The 16913-nt window shown below is 46.6% G+C and overlaps 1 protein-coding gene across 23 annotated transcripts in view; it reads left to right on the top strand.

The window, feature by feature from the left end:
- ADGRL2 (adhesion G protein-coupled receptor L2) overlaps positions 1–16913 on the top strand; it is a 401410-nt gene that overhangs the window by 312826 nt on the left and 71671 nt on the right. For all 23 annotated transcript variants that reach the window (XR_011287781.1, XM_069641616.1, XM_069641615.1 and 20 more), the window contains 2 exons: positions 8836–9045; positions 9743–9963. Coding sequence is in view for 22 of the 23 variants with exons in the window: in XM_069641616.1 (XP_069497717.1) it covers positions 8836–9045; positions 9743–9963 (431 nt within the window). In the remaining variant the exon portion in view is untranslated. The remainder of the gene's footprint in view (positions 1–8835; positions 9046–9742; positions 9964–16913) is intronic.

The raw sequence follows: 16913 nt of genomic DNA, 5'->3' as shown, positions 1-16913 counted from the left end.
CTTAAGAAGCGAGGTGTGTTTTTGTCACATGTGGTCTTTATCGTGGCCAAAGTAGTAGTCCTGTTTATGGTAGTATTTGCATATGCAGTGAATCCAAGACAAACTCCTATATTGGTTAATCGGCCGTAATAATTCTTTTAAATATCGGGGCATCATTCCCAAACCATTTTTCCTATTCAAAGGATTAACTCCTTGGTCATAATGCAGCCATGTATGTTTGACCACCTGTTCATTAAATGTGGACAGTCCCTAATGGGATGTCCTAATGGTGTGGGATGGTGTTGATCGTGGTAGTATCTAGTCCATATTTATATAGTGCAGCTGTATATAGGATTCATGCATTCCATTTTATAAGGGTGTTTCATGGAGCTAGTAAGGTAGATGTTACCTCTGCCGCTTCTAACCAAGCCTCCCCTCCCACCCCCCTCCCCAGGTTCAGCAGGCTTTACCTCTGTGATAGCTTCAGTGGTACCTCCAATACCATCAATGCGTCCTCGATTTAATTTGCCAGCGCTCCATCTCCTTGCAGATCAATATAACAAGGACTTGGGTGACGGAGTTGATGCTGCAGTAGAGATTTTCCATCCTCTGCATGGGCCTTTCATAAGATTATCACCGGTTTTCGAGACTGCCTTAATATTCAGGTGCCTTTGAGGTCTCTGTCAATTCTGTAGGAATACATGACTGAGGTAAAGAAGCTATGGCAAATGCCTTCTTCCACTTAAGTGGTTTGCTTTCTCTTAGGGAGGTTAGCGAGAAACGGTAGATGTGAAGGACTAGCCGTTGAATCCCAGTTTCAGAGCCTCATCAGCCCAGCCTTTGTTTCTCTTGCCAACAGGCAGCTGTGGTCCTAGGTTTGTTCCTTTTTTGTTGATTACAGCCCCTGTGGTGTTTAAGAAGATATTGGCATTGGTGTTAGTGCTCAGGGGGCGACAGAGTCTTTAAAGTGTATTTTTAATGTTCTTTATCCTTGGCTGTGAACAGAGAAGTAATCGAACTGCCTCGAAAAGCCTGACCTTTTTTTCTGGTGGAACACAGCAATTGGCCAGGTTTATCCTACACCAGAGAATATGAACATCCTGGAGACATGCAAATTCGTTGAGCATTAACTCTGCTTCTTAGGCTGCTGGTTTCATAGGCTGCTTAGCTTTGACATCTTGTGTGCTTTCAGTGCTGTATGCTCATTTGAGGATGAGAGGAGCAAAACTCCATCTAGCATCTCTCTGTAGATGGAAATAGCATACTTGGTCCACTATTACATTTCTCGGTTATGGGTATGATACTCCTATGGTTGAATGATGGTACAGATTTCATGACCCCTCCCTCCACCCACATGATGTTGTGGTTTATATTCCCTAGTGCTCCCCTTTGTAATACCTTTATGCAGACTTATCTGCTCGCTCCCATACGCATTGTGAGCCTAGGGCTATGGTGCACATCAGTTTAGTGACTTGGAAAACTTGTCAGGTGGGGACAAGGTGGTCCTCCACACTCGCCCTGCCTGGTTTCCCTAGGCCTTTATTGGGTTTTCATCTTAACAGGAGCTCTCCCCCTACTTTATTTTTCCTTCTAAATCCGACTTCAGATTTGGAGAAAGCACATCCTGGTTGTGAAGTACTATGTTTTGAAAGTTGATGTGGACAGGAACAAAGACTGCATTCCTCCAATCGGCTCTTTAGTACAGTGATGGTTCTCGGCGTAAACTGTCATCCAAAGCCACTGTTCACCAGTGAATAGTCTTTTGTGACGCCAAGGGTCATGTGTGAAAGGTAAATGCAGTCAGTGGCCTGCAAGAGGCATGCCCCTTTTGAAGACCTTTGCAAAGGTCACAAATTGGGCGTTGCCTTCTACTTTTCCCCAGCATTACTGTCTGTATGCCAGGTCAATACTGGATTTGGCTAAGTAGTGTAGGTCAGGATAAGTCCACCAACCCTCAAAGTTGTATTGCTTTCTAGTCTCCTGAATGTATGGAGGAAGAGGTTTAGGGACATCGTAATAAGGTATTTATAGCAGGTACCCACTGCAGGGACTGCCATACTCCTAGTATATAGTCAGCCCTCCTCCATAAACCCTCATACCTTCCTTGCTAATGTGGACATAAGTCAGTTGTATAGCCTTTGTGGATGGAAAAGGACTGGTGGCAGCAGCTGGTCTTGCAGCTTTTAGGTGGCAAGCTTGCATGCACGCAGCCATGCTTGTCAATCAAAATTACGGTAATTTTAGTTTCCTGGAAATAATGGCCCCATAACAGCCAAAAGTATGAAGGAAGGGGGGGGGTGAGTATGTGTGTACAGTGGTCACTGCAATGAGTAACGTTTGCAGACTGTTGGCCAGTTCAAAAAAGAAAAAAAGGTAGTAGCAAGTTTAGAAGGAAGATTTGGAATAATGTTTGGGGCACTGCTTTGAATTGCAAAACTTGTGCCATAATCTAACTTCTTGTTTGCAGAACCTCAGATAAGCATTTCAAATTATCACCAGAATGAATGTTTAGAGGGGATTGGGTCCTCCGACGTATTCCATATCTATGACAGTAATCACCACAGCTGTGCTGCTTCGGAAAATCTTTCGGCATCTGCGTCCTGCATCGATGACATCGATACGCTGTCCTCGAAGGCCTCGTCGAACCGACGTCACCGGAAAGTAGGAGGCACGACGCCATAGTCTCAGTTCCGTATTTTCCGCGAACGTGTTCACTTCGGAGATCTCGGCTCGCCTAGATTCTACTGAATCCTGTTCTTTCGGTTCTTCGAACCTGTTTCTTCATTTGCTATCGAATATGTCTTCAGCTTCTTCCGCCCCGCGGTCCGGGTTTAAGAAGTGTCGGGTGTGCGGGTCCAAGATGTCCCTGATGGATACGCACAACCCTTGCCTCTGGTGCCTCAGGGAGGACCATGATATGGACGCCTGTGTCGACTGCCAATCGCTCACTTCGAAGGCCTTGCGGGAGCGTAACAAGAAGCTGTCGGTCGGTAAGGTGGCCAAGCCCTGGAAGTCGCGTTCTACTGGTCTTTCGACGGATGATTCGAAGGGCGACTCTCCGCATCGTCGTCGTGAGTCTGGGGGTTCTCGGTCTGGGAGTCGGTCCTGCCATTCCTCTGCCTCTTCGAGACACTCAAGGAAGCGCAGTCACAGGTCGCCTTCCCCGTCCTCTTCCGAGGACTCCACCCGTCAGCGGGTAGCTTGTCCCAACAAGCATTCCACTCTGGAGGAATGGGATTCGTTCCGAAAAGGAGATGTTGGCGATTTTTCAATCGCAGGGCTCCAGTCCGGCTGCGCCGTCTGAGCACGCCAGTCGAGGCCGCGCTTGAGACACCGCTCGTCCGCGTTCGGCCTCGAGCAGTCGTCGCGACCACTGGGCGCCTTCGAGGTCCCGGTCGGACAAGGATGGTCGCTCTAGGCAGGCCCGTCCCAGGTCCCGGTCCTCGACGCCAGCGAGACCGCAAGACTCTGTGAAGTCTTTGAAGAAGACATCGACGCCAGCGGCGCCGAGGTCGTCAACGGACTCTCTCGAGGCCCCACCTCCGAGGAAGTCTTCAACGCCATCGGCGCCTAGGATGTCGAGACACGCTCGGGGCTCCGCCCTCGAAGCCTGTGTCGACGCTGTCGGCGCCATGCTCAACGTCGACGCCCATACCGTCGATGCCCTCGGCGTCTTTTGAGGCAGCCTTGTCGGAGGTACCCCGTGGCACGGTGGCACCCCCAAGAAAGGAGATGGCTAAGGCTAAACATGTCTTTGTGTCTTTTTCTGTACCCTCTTTCCAGGCTCTAGATTATATTTCTGAGGTGGATGAGGGGTCTGAGGAAGGTGAGGTTCCTGCATTGGTTCCTGAAGACATTGTTTCTGGTCACAGTCAACTTGAGGACCTGCGTCAGTCGCTGCATGACACCAGTCGTCTCGACACCTCTCCGGAGGTGGAGTTTGGTAGGCCGGAGCCTGGCACGCATGCCGAAGCTTCAGATCGGCGCCTCATGTCGAGGGTCACTGAATACCTGGGTTGGTCTGCCCCCCTGGGGATTTTCAGCTCGATGACCTATCCTCCAACTGACCCGGTGCTGCCATTCCATATGGCCTTGCAGAGAAGGGTGGCTGCGGCTTGGACTTCTCTGGAGAGTCTCCCAGCAGTGAGCAAGTCCTTGCCGAAGAAAAATCGCCCAGCCAGTGGCGACCCCTACTACTTGACAACGCACCCTACTCCAGAGAGTTTGGTGGTGCAGGCGGCTACGGCCTCCACAAAGCAGGCGTTGTATCCTACCATCCCTCCTGATAGGGACGACAAACTTTTTGACGGCTGGGCGAAGAAGGTATTTTCTTCTGGGGGTATGGTGCTTCAGGCTGCCAACTCCATTTGTGCCTTGGCTCGTTTCACGCACACTCTGTGGAACTGTACTTCCCTAGTGGCTGATCATATTCCCGAAGGGGAGGAACAGGATGGTTTCCTTGCTATTGTGCAGGATGGCAAGGACGCCACGTGTGAATCCATTCAGTAGGGTCTGGACATGGTTGATTGCATCAGCCGGTCCATGTCGGCGAGCATCGTAATGCGCAGGTTTGCCTTGTTGCGGAGGTCGGGTTTTGCTCCGGATGTGCAAGCCCAACTCCTCAACATGCCCTTTGATGGTGAACATCTTTTTGGCAGCAAGGCTGACGAGAGTCTTGAGAGTTGCAGACCTCGAAAGCTGCAGCGAAGTCGTTGGGCGCTGCAGTCCGCCAACCTCTGCCTTTTCGTCCTAGGGGACAGCAATGGAGGGGAGGTTCCTTTCTTTATTACTCATCCTTTAGTAAATCGAGAGGAGCTGCAAGTCAAAGGGGCAACTGTAGGGGTGCCAGAGGTGGAAAACAAGGTACTCGAGGTGCCAAGGCCACGCGTGCAGTTGCCTCTTTGCCCTAAGGCACTGCAGCAGTCACTTCTGCTCAGTCATAAGGCCCATGCTTCTCCGGTTGGGGGAAGGCTGGCACAGCATCTGGTAGAATGCCGTGCCATTACTTCAGATTTGTGGGTTCTGGAGATCATAGCCCACAGCCACTGTCTTCCTTTCCGGCAGAGGCCTCACGACAATCCACCAGGGAACCTCTCTTTGAAGAGTCCGGATCCGCTCCTTGCGCAGGAAATTCAAACCCTGCTGGAGAAAGGCGCCATAGAACTGGTGCCTGTAGCGGAGAGGAACAAGGGATGGTATTCCCCTTATTTTTTGATTTCGAAGAAAGACGGAGGATTGAGACCCATCATGGACTTGCGCGGTTTGAACAAGCTCCTCAGGAAGGACAAGTTCAAGATGGTTACTCTTTCTCAAGTCCTCCAGGCCCTTCAACTTCAGGACTGATTGGTGTCTCTTGACCTCAAGGACGCTTATTTTCATGTGACGATCCATCCAAAGCACAAGAAGTAGCTGAGGTTCGCGGTTGGCGACTTGCACTTTCAGTTTCGGGTCCTGCCATTCGGATTGACCTCCGCCCGAGGGTTTTCACCAAGCTTATGGTGGTTGTGGCAGCGCATCTCAGGAAAGGGGGGGGGATTCATGTCTAGCCCTACCTGGACGATTGGTTGATCAGGGCACGCTCTCCCGAGCAAGTCCTGGATCATCTGTCCGTCACCTGCCACTCCCTTCACAAGCTGGGCTTCTCCCTCAACTTGAAGTCTCACTTGATGCCAACTCAGCAGCTCCAGTACATCGGAGCAGTGCACGACACGTCCCTGGGGCAGTGCTTCCCTCCCCAGGTGAGGGCTCTTCACATTCAGCAGATGGTACACAAGTTTCGACATGCCCAGAGTCTCCCGGCGTTCGAGTTCGTGAGGCTGCTCAGCCTCATGGCATCCTGCATTCTTCTGGTGCCAGAGGCCCGACTGCGGATGAGATCTTTGCAGTGGGCTTTCAAGATGCAGTGGTCACAGTCCTCCGGCAGGATGTCGGACCCCGTTCAGTGCCACCCTCGGTCGTTCAGGACCTTCTGTGGTGACGGCAATCTGATGAGGGGGGCTCCATTTTGGCTGCCCTGGTCGGAGGTGACAATCGTGACGGACACATCCCTCATGGGATGGGGAGCTCATGCCAATGAGCTGACAGTCAGCGGTCGTTGGTCTCCGTCGGAGTCCAGACTCCATATCCATCTGATGGAGCTGACGGCCGTCAGGCTTGCATGAAGGCTTTTTTGCCGACTGTGCGAGGAAAGAATGTCCTGATCCTGACAGACAACACGGTGGCCATGCACTACCTCAACAAAAAGGGGGGGCAGGGTCACTTCCTCTGTGCAGGGAGGCGATGCAGCTCTGGTTCTGGGCCATCCATCAGGAAATTTCGATCTCGGCAGTTCTGGCCGGAGACGAAAACGAGACAGCGGACACTCTGAGCAGGCAGAGTGCGATCTCTCACGAGTGGGAGTTGGCTCAGGAGATTCTCCTGGAGATTTTCGCCCTTTGGGGGACTCCTGAAGTGGATCTCTTCGCCTCCAGTGTCAACCGGAAGTGCGAAAGGTTCTGCTTGCGGGAATTTCCTCGAAGAGGAGCCTTAGGAGACCCGTTCGTGGTGGAGTGGTCCTTCCCACTGCTGTACGCGTTTCCTCCAGTCCCCGTCATCCCACAGGTGCTACAGAGGTTACGGAGGTTCAGTTCCAGGATGATCCTCATTGCTCTGGCTTGGGCCACGAGGACGTGGTACCCAGTCCTTCTCGACTTGTCCATCTGCCCTCCACGTCGTCTTCCCTACCGAGACTATCTGCTCTCACGGAAGGGGGGTGGTCAGGTTCTCCATCCAGAGGTCAGATCCCTCAACCTTCACGCTTGGCTTCTGAAAGGTTGAGGCATATGGATTGGGACCTCCCTAAAGACATGATGGAGGTGTTGCTTTCGGCCAGACAGCCGGAAACAAAGTCCCTGTACCGTTGCCGTTGGAGAAAGTTCTGCGACGGGTACAGGGTTAAGAATGTGGATCCTTTTTCATGTGACATTCCTGTAGTTCTGTCTTTTTTGCTTTCTTTAGCCCACAGGGGCTTGCAAGTGGGTACCATTTAAAGTTTACCTGGTGGCGCTCGTCTGAGGAGTGTTCTTATTTTAAAATTCCTTTAATTTCTCAGTTTCTGAAAGCGCTCACTAATGTGTTCCCTCCGTCACCTTTCCAGGTGCCTGGTTGGGATTTGAACCTTATTCTCAAGTTTCTAATGGGTGCTCCGTTTGAGCCTTTGCATTCTTGTCCTTTGAGACTGTTAACCCTTACAACTGTATTTTTAGTTGTGGTCACTTCCGCTCGCAGCGTGAGTGAGTTACAGGCACTTTCAGTTAAGCCACCCTTCACTGTGTTTCATAAGGACAGGGTTGTCCTTAGAGTTCGTCCTTCCTTTCTTCCGAAGGTGGTGTCGGAATTTCATTTGAGCCAGAAGGTTGTTCTTCCGGCATTTTATCCTCCTCCGCATCCTGGTAAGGACGAGGAGAGGCTCCATAGGTTGGATCCTAGGAGAACTTTAAGTTTCTACATTTCACGCATGTCCTGGGTCAGAGTGGACGATCAGCTCTTGGTTACGCTAGAAGGCGTTTGGGGCAAGCTGCGACTAAGCAGACTGTCTAGATGGATTATCTTGGCAATTTCTGAATGTTACCGCCTGGCGGGTAAGGATCCTCCTGTAGGCTTACGGGCCCATTCGACTAGGGGTATGGCTGCCTCTACTGCCCTGCAGAGGGGTGTTCCTATTCGTAACATCTGTGATGCAGCCACTTGGGCTTCGGTTCATACTTTTGTATGTCACTACTCCCTTGATTCTATCCATGACCAGGATCTGGCCTTTGGCAAGGCGGTCCTTTACTCTACAATTTGATTGGGCATTCTAAATTTGTATGTTCTAAATTCTTTTCCCACCTCCTTACGTTGGTACTGCTTTGGGAGTCTGTCTTAGGTATGGAATACGTCGGAGGACCCAATCCCCTCGAAGAACAAATTACGCTCTTACCTGGTAACGTTCTTTCGATGGGATGGTCTGACGACTTATTCCATATTGCTCCCTCCTTGCCGTCCCTGCTACAGAATTTCTTATGCGATTGCAGCTTACGTTGCCGCAAGGCTTTCTGTGGTCATATTGGCAGTAGATTGGTGCCGCACGTTCTGGGGAAAAAACTACAACTGAGGCTATGGGCGTCGTGCGTCCTACTTATAACATCCGGTGACGTCGGCTCGACGGAGGCCCTCGAGGACTGCGTATCAACGTCATTGACGCAGACGCCGAAAGATTTTCCGAAGTAGCACAGCTGTGGTGATTACTGTCATAGATATGGAATAAATCGTCGCACATCCCATCGAAAGAACGTTACCAGGTAAGAGTAACTTGTTCTTCGTTACTAAACCCCTCTTTTCATGTTGAGATTTAATAAACTTGTTGGTTGCATGTTAAGGACTTGAGGCGTCTTTGGTGTGATGCATGAAGGTGACGAACTGGGCTTAAACTGTGGGAGGGGCTGGTCCTTTAGGTATTATTACACGGTTGGAAATAATCATTTGCTCAATCAGTGATGCAATGTTCCCACATACATAATCTGATTACTGAAGTTATGTGGATGTGCAACCTATTTTGAGTTTGCTTTAACATTTTATTTGTGTTAATGAGATGCACTGATCGGCAACATTGCACTTATTGAAGCAAACCATCGTATCGTATCATATAGTGTACACCGTTAGCTAGGGACTAGTTTACAAGGTTATTTGTTATGCTGTGCATGTTCTTTGACATTTCCAGTAATCTGATAACCCAACTGTAATATCACATTTTAAACCGCATTGTTTGCTGTATCAGTTCTGTTCGTGTCTTTGTCCTATACTTTTGTGGTATGATCAATTAATTTGTATCCCCTCCAGTACAAAAACCCGGCGCACGACTTCCACCTCACGGTCCTTACATGGGTCGGGATTGTCATCTCTCTCGTCTGTATGCTCATTTGTATCTTCACGTTTTGCTTCTTCCGTGGCCTGCAAAGCGATCGCAATACAATTCACAAGAACCTCTGCATCAACCTGTTTATTGCAGAGTTAATTTTTCTAATTGGCATCGATAAAGTAGACTACAAGGTAAGGCTCCACTGTGCTTTTTGGCTTTTCCCTTTTCTTCAGCGAGTCTGCTTACAATGCCTCGAAATTAAAACTGGACACTGCTACCAGTCTTTGTATTTATTCTTCCTCTGCACAATATGCAATAGATTTCATGAATCATTTTAATAGGATTTAAACACCTGACGTTATTCACATGCTTTTTAACATGGTCAGAGTTTCTGCAGTCATTTTGGAACATGCGGGCTAAGTTTGAGAAGCATTCCATTTTTTTGAGGCCAGCTGCTGAGGTCTGTCTGACTGCTTTTCATAATAATGACTTAACCTGCACTGATTTTTAAAGGCTGACCCGCAGATCTGACTCTTATTGTGGAGACCAGTTCCCTATTTTCCCTCTGTTATTTTATGGTCTGTATCAAGGACCCAGGTGCTCGTTAGGATTGGCTAGTAATATTAGTCTGCTAACAATGCCTGGTTTGTCTTTAAGATTCCAACAAAGTCTCATATAGTTAAGTGGCTTCTTTCTCGAAAGCCACGCAAAGTTTTACAATGGATTTCAGATTGCCCATATTTTACTGAATTTCATTGGCACCCAGGCGTTTGTCACTTGTATGTTGAAATTACATTGGTTCCTTTCATTTTACATTTTCATCAGTTGAATGCTGTCATTCACAGTGATTTTTTTCTGTTTTTTTTTTTTTTGTTTTAATTTCTTTAGATTGCATGTCCCATATTTGCAGGTCTTCTGCACTTCTTCTTCCTAGCAGCCTTCGCCTGGATGTGCTTGGAAGGAATCCAACTCTACCTTATGCTGGTAGAAGTCTTTGAAAGTGAATATTCAAGAAAGAAATACTATTACGTTGCTGGATACATCTTTCCTGCCACCGTAGTCGGTGTCTCTGCTGCAATTGACTACAAAAGTTATGGAACAGAGAAAGCGTGAGTAATTGCTGAATGTTTTGCAAGCAAACGATTTTCTTAGGTCATTTTGAATATCAGATGGGCAACATATTTCTCAAGGGGTGCTAGGTTTGCTCATGTAATGCAGGTTTGATATTTTAGCGTCAGTAGATGTCTATTCTGGTCTACAATATCCTAAATTGAGTTTTTTTTTTTTTTTAAATAAATATAAAACAATGGCCTTAATTAAAGAAACACACATGGCTGAGTTTCATATACTTAACTACAGATAACCTGAAAAAGTAGGACCGCCTTGACACTTTCCTGAAATTGCCTTGTGCAGCTAGCTGCAACAAGTAGGATTGCCCCGCTATAGTAGCCAGTTAAAATTCTTGGCGGATTAATAGGTGCTTGTTTGTGTCCAAATTAAGCAGATATTGCTCAGCTTTTTATCAAGTGCCATTGTATTTTTGGTCTTGGTACCTGTGACCTCAGAGCAAGCATACTACATAAAGTTAGTATTTTTTACTTTTTTGAATTTAACTTTTAAATTGGCACAACTACTTTTAACATAAGCGTATTTTTTCTGTCTAAAATTGTTGCCAAAAGTAAGATGTTAATAGAGGGTTGACACAGACCTGTTCTTTTCAGATGCTAAAGGTGCAAACATTGGCATTAGTTTTAGCCAAGAATACTGTTCACTGGGCAAATATCATATTTTTCCGATGGAAGATGAAAGGTATTCAGGAGTGACCTTTGCATACATGAAATCAGAACCACAGATTTAAAGCAGCCCATTGAGTTTATTGATCCTTTACTCCATTTGTTTTATTTGTCCTATCGTCTTTAGCTCCAGATATTTGGATTACATAGCATAATGTTTCTTTAGAAAACATGATTGAAATGTGATATAAGGCAATCGCATCATGGCTTTGCACATTATCTACAAATAAGATATGTTTTTTATTAAAACACCTGGAATTGGACCTAATTATTACCCAAAGCAATGATTTCCAATGTGTTATGCAGTTGTGTGTAAGAGGAACGTAACTCCAGTGCATTACATATGCCTGCACCTCAGATCAGGAAATGGAGTTTGGGCAGATCAAGCTACCATGAATGTCACGAGTTGTAAATGTGTGTTTGGTTTTTTTTTTTGCCCAGTTTAGCTTCATCTCAGGCTCTGAACAGTGCTATTGTTCACCTTGGCACATCGAGGAAGGATTCAGTCCTACCTTATATTGTAACTCATCCCATTAATGCACAGGCACTAGCAAAACATAATTTTAATATAGCATACTTTGATCTAGCTATCTGTTCACGTTAATCTATAACCCCTCATCGAGGACATGAAGGGGGAATATGGTTTAGTGTTGGTACACTTTATTTAAGTGTGTGCTTGTTCAGTCATTTGACTTTCTCTGTTCAGTGCAGTAGAAAAAATGCTGGGGACAACTCCCAGGTATGCCAGAGGGGATACTGGAAGTTTTCAGACTTGGAGGACCCAACACCCTCCCCCAGATTCGTGGAGGACTCTGTCAACAAGTTCAAACTGCGGTTTATTGCAGACAAAACCAACAGGGATCAGCACAGGAACAGAGAATTATCCATGCTTTTCACACACTTCCTCGGCTCGCAGGCCGGTTTTACCCACAAATGGCATCAGCAATTCATCATAACATGGGATCTTCTCCAGAAAAGCTATCGGGCCAGTTGATTGGGTACTGAATATTCTATAACCTCTACAGACACTATCGATGTTATTCTACTTGCCCTCGCTTGTCAGGTGGCTGGCATGTCCCTTCCCCAAAAACCAACTTACCACATTGTTGCAGAGTAGTCGACCTATTATTGGTCTTGCTCGTTGCTACCCACCCCAAGGGTACTAGACTGTAATTGGCTAGAGCTGATGTCCCCAGGCCTGGGATCCAATATGATTCTCAGTTCAACGTGCACCTTCTCAAGTTAATGGGAATGATTGTGTCTGTATTGTAACTTGAGTGCATCACCTTTGCCTCATGGGAACGTTCTTCTGCTCGGCGCAACGCTTGTTGCATACTGTTCCGATCACCGTCCATTGTCTGCTGCAGCTGTATCGTGCGTTTGGAGACCACGAAATTGAGCTTTGCAGCTGCTAATTATGAGGATTTATTCCCTTTCCCGCAGCTGGTCCCTTTTTTCATTCGGGGATTGGAATGTCATCTGTATCTCTCGACTTTGGCTGCAGGTCCTGTCTCACACGTCTTGCTCTGTCCAGCCTGAGTCAGCTCATCTCTTGCTCAGAGGCCTGCTGTAATTTTCCTGAACCGTATAATGCGGTTTCTACAGTGTCCATGCTATACTATAATCTCCATAGACTAGTCACACTTGGCTCGGTCAGGTCCCATAGGTGCTCCTGCAGTTCCATAGGGTTATTCGCATTAAGCATCTGCAAGCTCAGGATCTCTTGTGCCTTGCGGTTTGTGCATTTGGCTATTGGCAAAGTATGGTGGAAAAAACAATTTGAGGGACCTACACGTGTGAGGGATCATGGGTACAGGGGACGTCACACTAGGGGAAGTATTACTGGCACGCCCTATTCGCCGTTCCTTTTCGAGTTTCGAAAACAACAACTATAATACTCTGCAGCTTCCACTAGATGTCGGCCTATGCACAGCATGTGAATCTAAGCAGATACAAGCATCTGAAATACAATTATGGTGTGTAATGTATTGCATAAATATGTCCTTGAACTATAGAACTGTATGCTAGTGTTCATTTATTTGAGTGTGTCGCAAAGTGCGGATGTTATTTATGTGTGCTTCATGTCGAACACTGCTATATCATGGTGTCACTAACAATGTCAGCAACATGGCTTTTTGGTGCATTAGTCCAGGCTGTCCATATGTGTGCCTGACCATGGCTCTTCATCCACACATGGATAGATCTGTACTGCACCTGGTCTGTGTGGCTGGCTGAGGGGATACCTCTCAACATATTTATCAATCATTGCTCCTTTGGGAATTTGTCCGAAATAGAATTGATGATTGCAGTGCTTTCTGACCTGTCATGCTGTCATGAACTTGACGGGAGTGGGGGTGGTGGCAGGATCCAACTCCCTCTTCAGTCCCACCCCCCCCCCCCCCTACGGTCGAGCACATCCTTATTTGACAGTTCTTTGCTCTTGGCTGCCATATCTTCGTTATACCTCGGAGGTGCCCATAGTAGTTTGGATATCGAACGACCAGTTAGTGTAACAGCACACTCCTTCGGAGTTACACCACACCCACTTTCCTTCATAGTACTTTGCATCGAATGGGTTGTCCAGCTTCATTGCTCCAAGTGGGAACAGTTCCCATTGCACATTTCACTCCCTGATCTTGTTCCTTTTTTGCCACAATCTCGTCCTTTGCTGCTCCTATATTTACATCCATCAGGACCTGCATCCTGATAGCCTGCTCTGACGTTTTCTCGCACCTTGCCATACAGATTTATATCCCATACATTGAAATTGCTGCTAGTGTTTTAGGCAAGAATTAATGTAGTAACCTGAGACTACACCACCCTTGTCCTCTTGGTATTGGGTAACCCACCTATTGGTATAGGTCTGTACTACACAAGTTGGTAGTGTGACTGAGCAGCCAGACATATCTCAAGAGGGCCAAATGTGAGCTGTAGCATTGAAATTCACGAATACAAGTATCCAAATAATACTTACACACAAGGTTTTCTAGTAATTTATTTTACAGTCAGTTTTAAATGAGCATTGTTTAAAAAGGGCATGTGCAACAATACAAAAAATACACTTCAAATTATTTCTCCATAATCACTACAAAGTGATTTCACTTCTGCCACGAACTGCCGACACAACGCGCATCCGAAATTCAAATCGGATGATGCCTTTCGCGGCACGCTTGGCTGTTTTCAGTGTTTTACAGCTATAAATTTGAAATTTGAGTCTTTCGAGCTGAAATTACATCAACATCGGTGGTACATAAGGCAGTAGTTCGAGCACTGGAATAATTCCGGCTCCTTGCTCGAGATTTAGAATTCTCTTGAATTCTTTTCGAGTTATACTTGCGGGTCTGACCATCAAGAGCATATAATACTGGAAGTCAGTTGTAATATTGTATTAATTGTTTCTCCTGATGAAGACGTTGTCCCAATTGTTTTCAAACGTCGAAACCGGTAGAGAAGAACATCCGGGGATGGGAATTGTCATTTTCTGTTGAATGCACCCACTCCGTGGAATAGAACACATCTTGGACAATTATTGTGTTGATACACATTCAATGTGGATGAAATGAAATGATAGACTATGTGGGGCTAACTAAGGAAGTGCTACTACATATATATTGCACCAATAGTTTGGTTCATTTTTTATTGAATAAGGCTGATTGACATGCTGATTGACATGAGTTGCAAATGATGGTTTGATTGTTGAGGAATGATGGTTGTGTTAGGTTGTTTTATAATCTGGTGTATTATGCTCTCCTGCAATATTTATGTAATTTAATGTGTGCATTAATTGATGATTAATTCATCATTTTGATACCTTTATAAATTAAAAAACAACCTCTCGACAATTTTTCAGTATACACGATTATATTGCCACCTTCTGAAGAAGGCTTACTCAAACTGACTGTTAAATAAATTAATAATTGTTTAATCAAGAAACCTTGTGTGTTAGAGTTTATTTGAATGCTTGTCACCGTGAATCTCTTTGCAACTCCCCTACAGCTCACATTGACCCCTCTTGAGATGCCTGGCTGCTCAACACGCTACCAACCTGTGTAGTGTAAGCTTATACCAAAGGTTGGGTTCCTATTGCCAGGAGGTCAGGGTTGTTATAGTGCACCCAAAGGGTACTGCATACAATCTTGCCTAACAGACAAAATTGGCATGTATATATCATTTGTATACTTTGGCAGATTCTGAGGTTGGCAGAAAGGAAAGGTTAAAGGAACAGGTTCTCAAAGCATGTGAGCACTTAAATCTTCCAATGACGTCTAGATAAAAACCTTTCCCAGCAAGAATAGTTAAAACCAATGCATCGCCTATGAGGGACAGTAAGAATCAGTCAATGGAAAAGAAGAGTTTGCAGAGAGCCAGGACAGCCAAAGTCAATTGGACCAAGGTCTATGGAGCTGAGGTATTTCTTAGATAGTCTTGCACAAATTTAGAGCGTTTTGTTGTAGAAAAATCACTGTAGGGTCACAAGCTGTTAGACTTGTGAAAGTTAGAGCTCAGATCAACTCTAGAAAAGTAGGTACTGCAAGTCTCAACTGAGAAGAGACAATGAGGTAAGTACCCCAACATCAGAACAGTACCTTTTTGGTTAGACGAGGGTTCAGCTGGTTGTTGCCGGATTGCAGATCCTGTGTTCCTTGGCCTCAGTCGTGGGGACAAGAGGGATGACATCTGGGGACTCTGCGGCTGCAATTCAATGGTCAGCAGCAGCTACGGGCTATTTTTGGATCTGCAGCACTTTGCAGTTTCAGCGCTCTGTAAATGGCACCACCACGGATCTTGGACACCGGTTGAGCTTCCTTCACTCCTTAAGTCCAGCACTCTGGTGAGGTGACTCGAGCTTGGGTCGTCCTGCTTCTGGAGGGTCCTCAGGATCTTCCTGTAGCTTTTGGCCGGCTTACAGTCGTTGCACTAGACTACGGATTTCTCGACCACTGGCACTCTGTTCCTGCAGCGACAAAGAAGTACACCCAGCCGGGTGAGGTCTTGCAGAAAAGTTTGACTCTGGGGGTTAGTTGGTCCCACTAACCCAAGGGAAGAAGTCCTCTCTGGAGCTTCTCTTGTCGATCAGAAAAAGGAGTTGAAGCACAGCAGCAGGGTTTCCTCGGGCAGTTCAATGGTTCAGGAGGATGCAGCAAGCGTTGTTCACCGCTTCTTTATCGGGTTGTTCTTCTCAGTGGTCGTCTCTCTTCATTCCAAGAAACCTCGCCTTTTAAGCAGGTTTCTCCCACTCATGCACAGCCTAGCTGTTACTCACACAGCAGGGTGGCTGTTCTTGCAGCCAATCAGGGCTGGGTGCATTAAGGTTTCCACAGAGACAAAGGACTGGGGATTTTCGGGCACCTCCCCTCACTTCCTGCCCTAGCAGAAACACTGGAGCCAGAGGTGGGTTTCATTACTGAAGCCCGCCAAAGGCAAACGGACAAAGGGCTCAAACCTGCTTTGGAGCGCAAAGTAAAACCCAAGAAAGACCTCACAAACAAGAAATGGCAAAAAGACAGCCGGGGCATTTTGACAAAATGGTCACCCATGGGTGCTATACTGATGAGGATTCAGCCTGTGGTAGAAAAGCACAATAGTAGGAAAATTAAACCACTGCCACCAGCCATTTAAAGTAGTGAGGGTAACCTAACAAATGTTACATGAGTAAGTAGGAAACGGGGCTACTAAGTATCCCCCAAGCACTCCAAATAAGATGGGGTGTGCTGGACCTACAAAGAGGACCTTTAAAAATTTACTTTGACTTTACTATTCTTGGGAACTGTAGTTCACCAAAGAAAAGGTATTTAAACCTTATGAGAAATCTAAAGGATTTCTGTGACACTGCACTGGAAGGTGCTGTGTGTCACAATACAAACATGAGATGCCTATGGATTTTGTCGCTCCAAAAAGAAAAACACCTAATCCAAATCAGATTAAAATGCACGAGAGTTGTAAGAAAAAGGATCACTCCAGCAAAAGAGCTGGGGCTCTCTTAAGTTGGAAGCAAATTGGCACAGATAGAGAATTCTCCCTAACAAGTGGTCCAGCTGGATTCTGTCCTGTTGCAGTGATGCAGATCCTGGGTTCCTGAGCCTCAGTTATGGGGACAAGAGGGAGGACCTCTGGAGGACTCCTGCGGTGGCAATTTGGAGGTTGTCAGCAGCTATGGGCTTTTTTCAGATGAGCGTTACTTCACGGTTTCAGCGCTCGGTAAACAGCCCCACCGCGGATCTCGGATACTGGTTGGGCTTCCTTCACTCCTTGGGTCCTGCACTCTG

This window comes from Ambystoma mexicanum, chromosome 1q (assembly GCF_040938575.1).
Source record: "Ambystoma mexicanum isolate Mex_15411 chromosome 1q, UKY_AmexF1_1, whole genome shotgun sequence".
NCBI lineage: Eukaryota > Metazoa > Chordata > Amphibia > Caudata > Ambystomatidae > Ambystoma > Ambystoma mexicanum.
The sequence above is the reverse complement of the archived record's forward strand: the minus strand, read 5'-3'. Positions and strand labels throughout refer to the sequence as shown.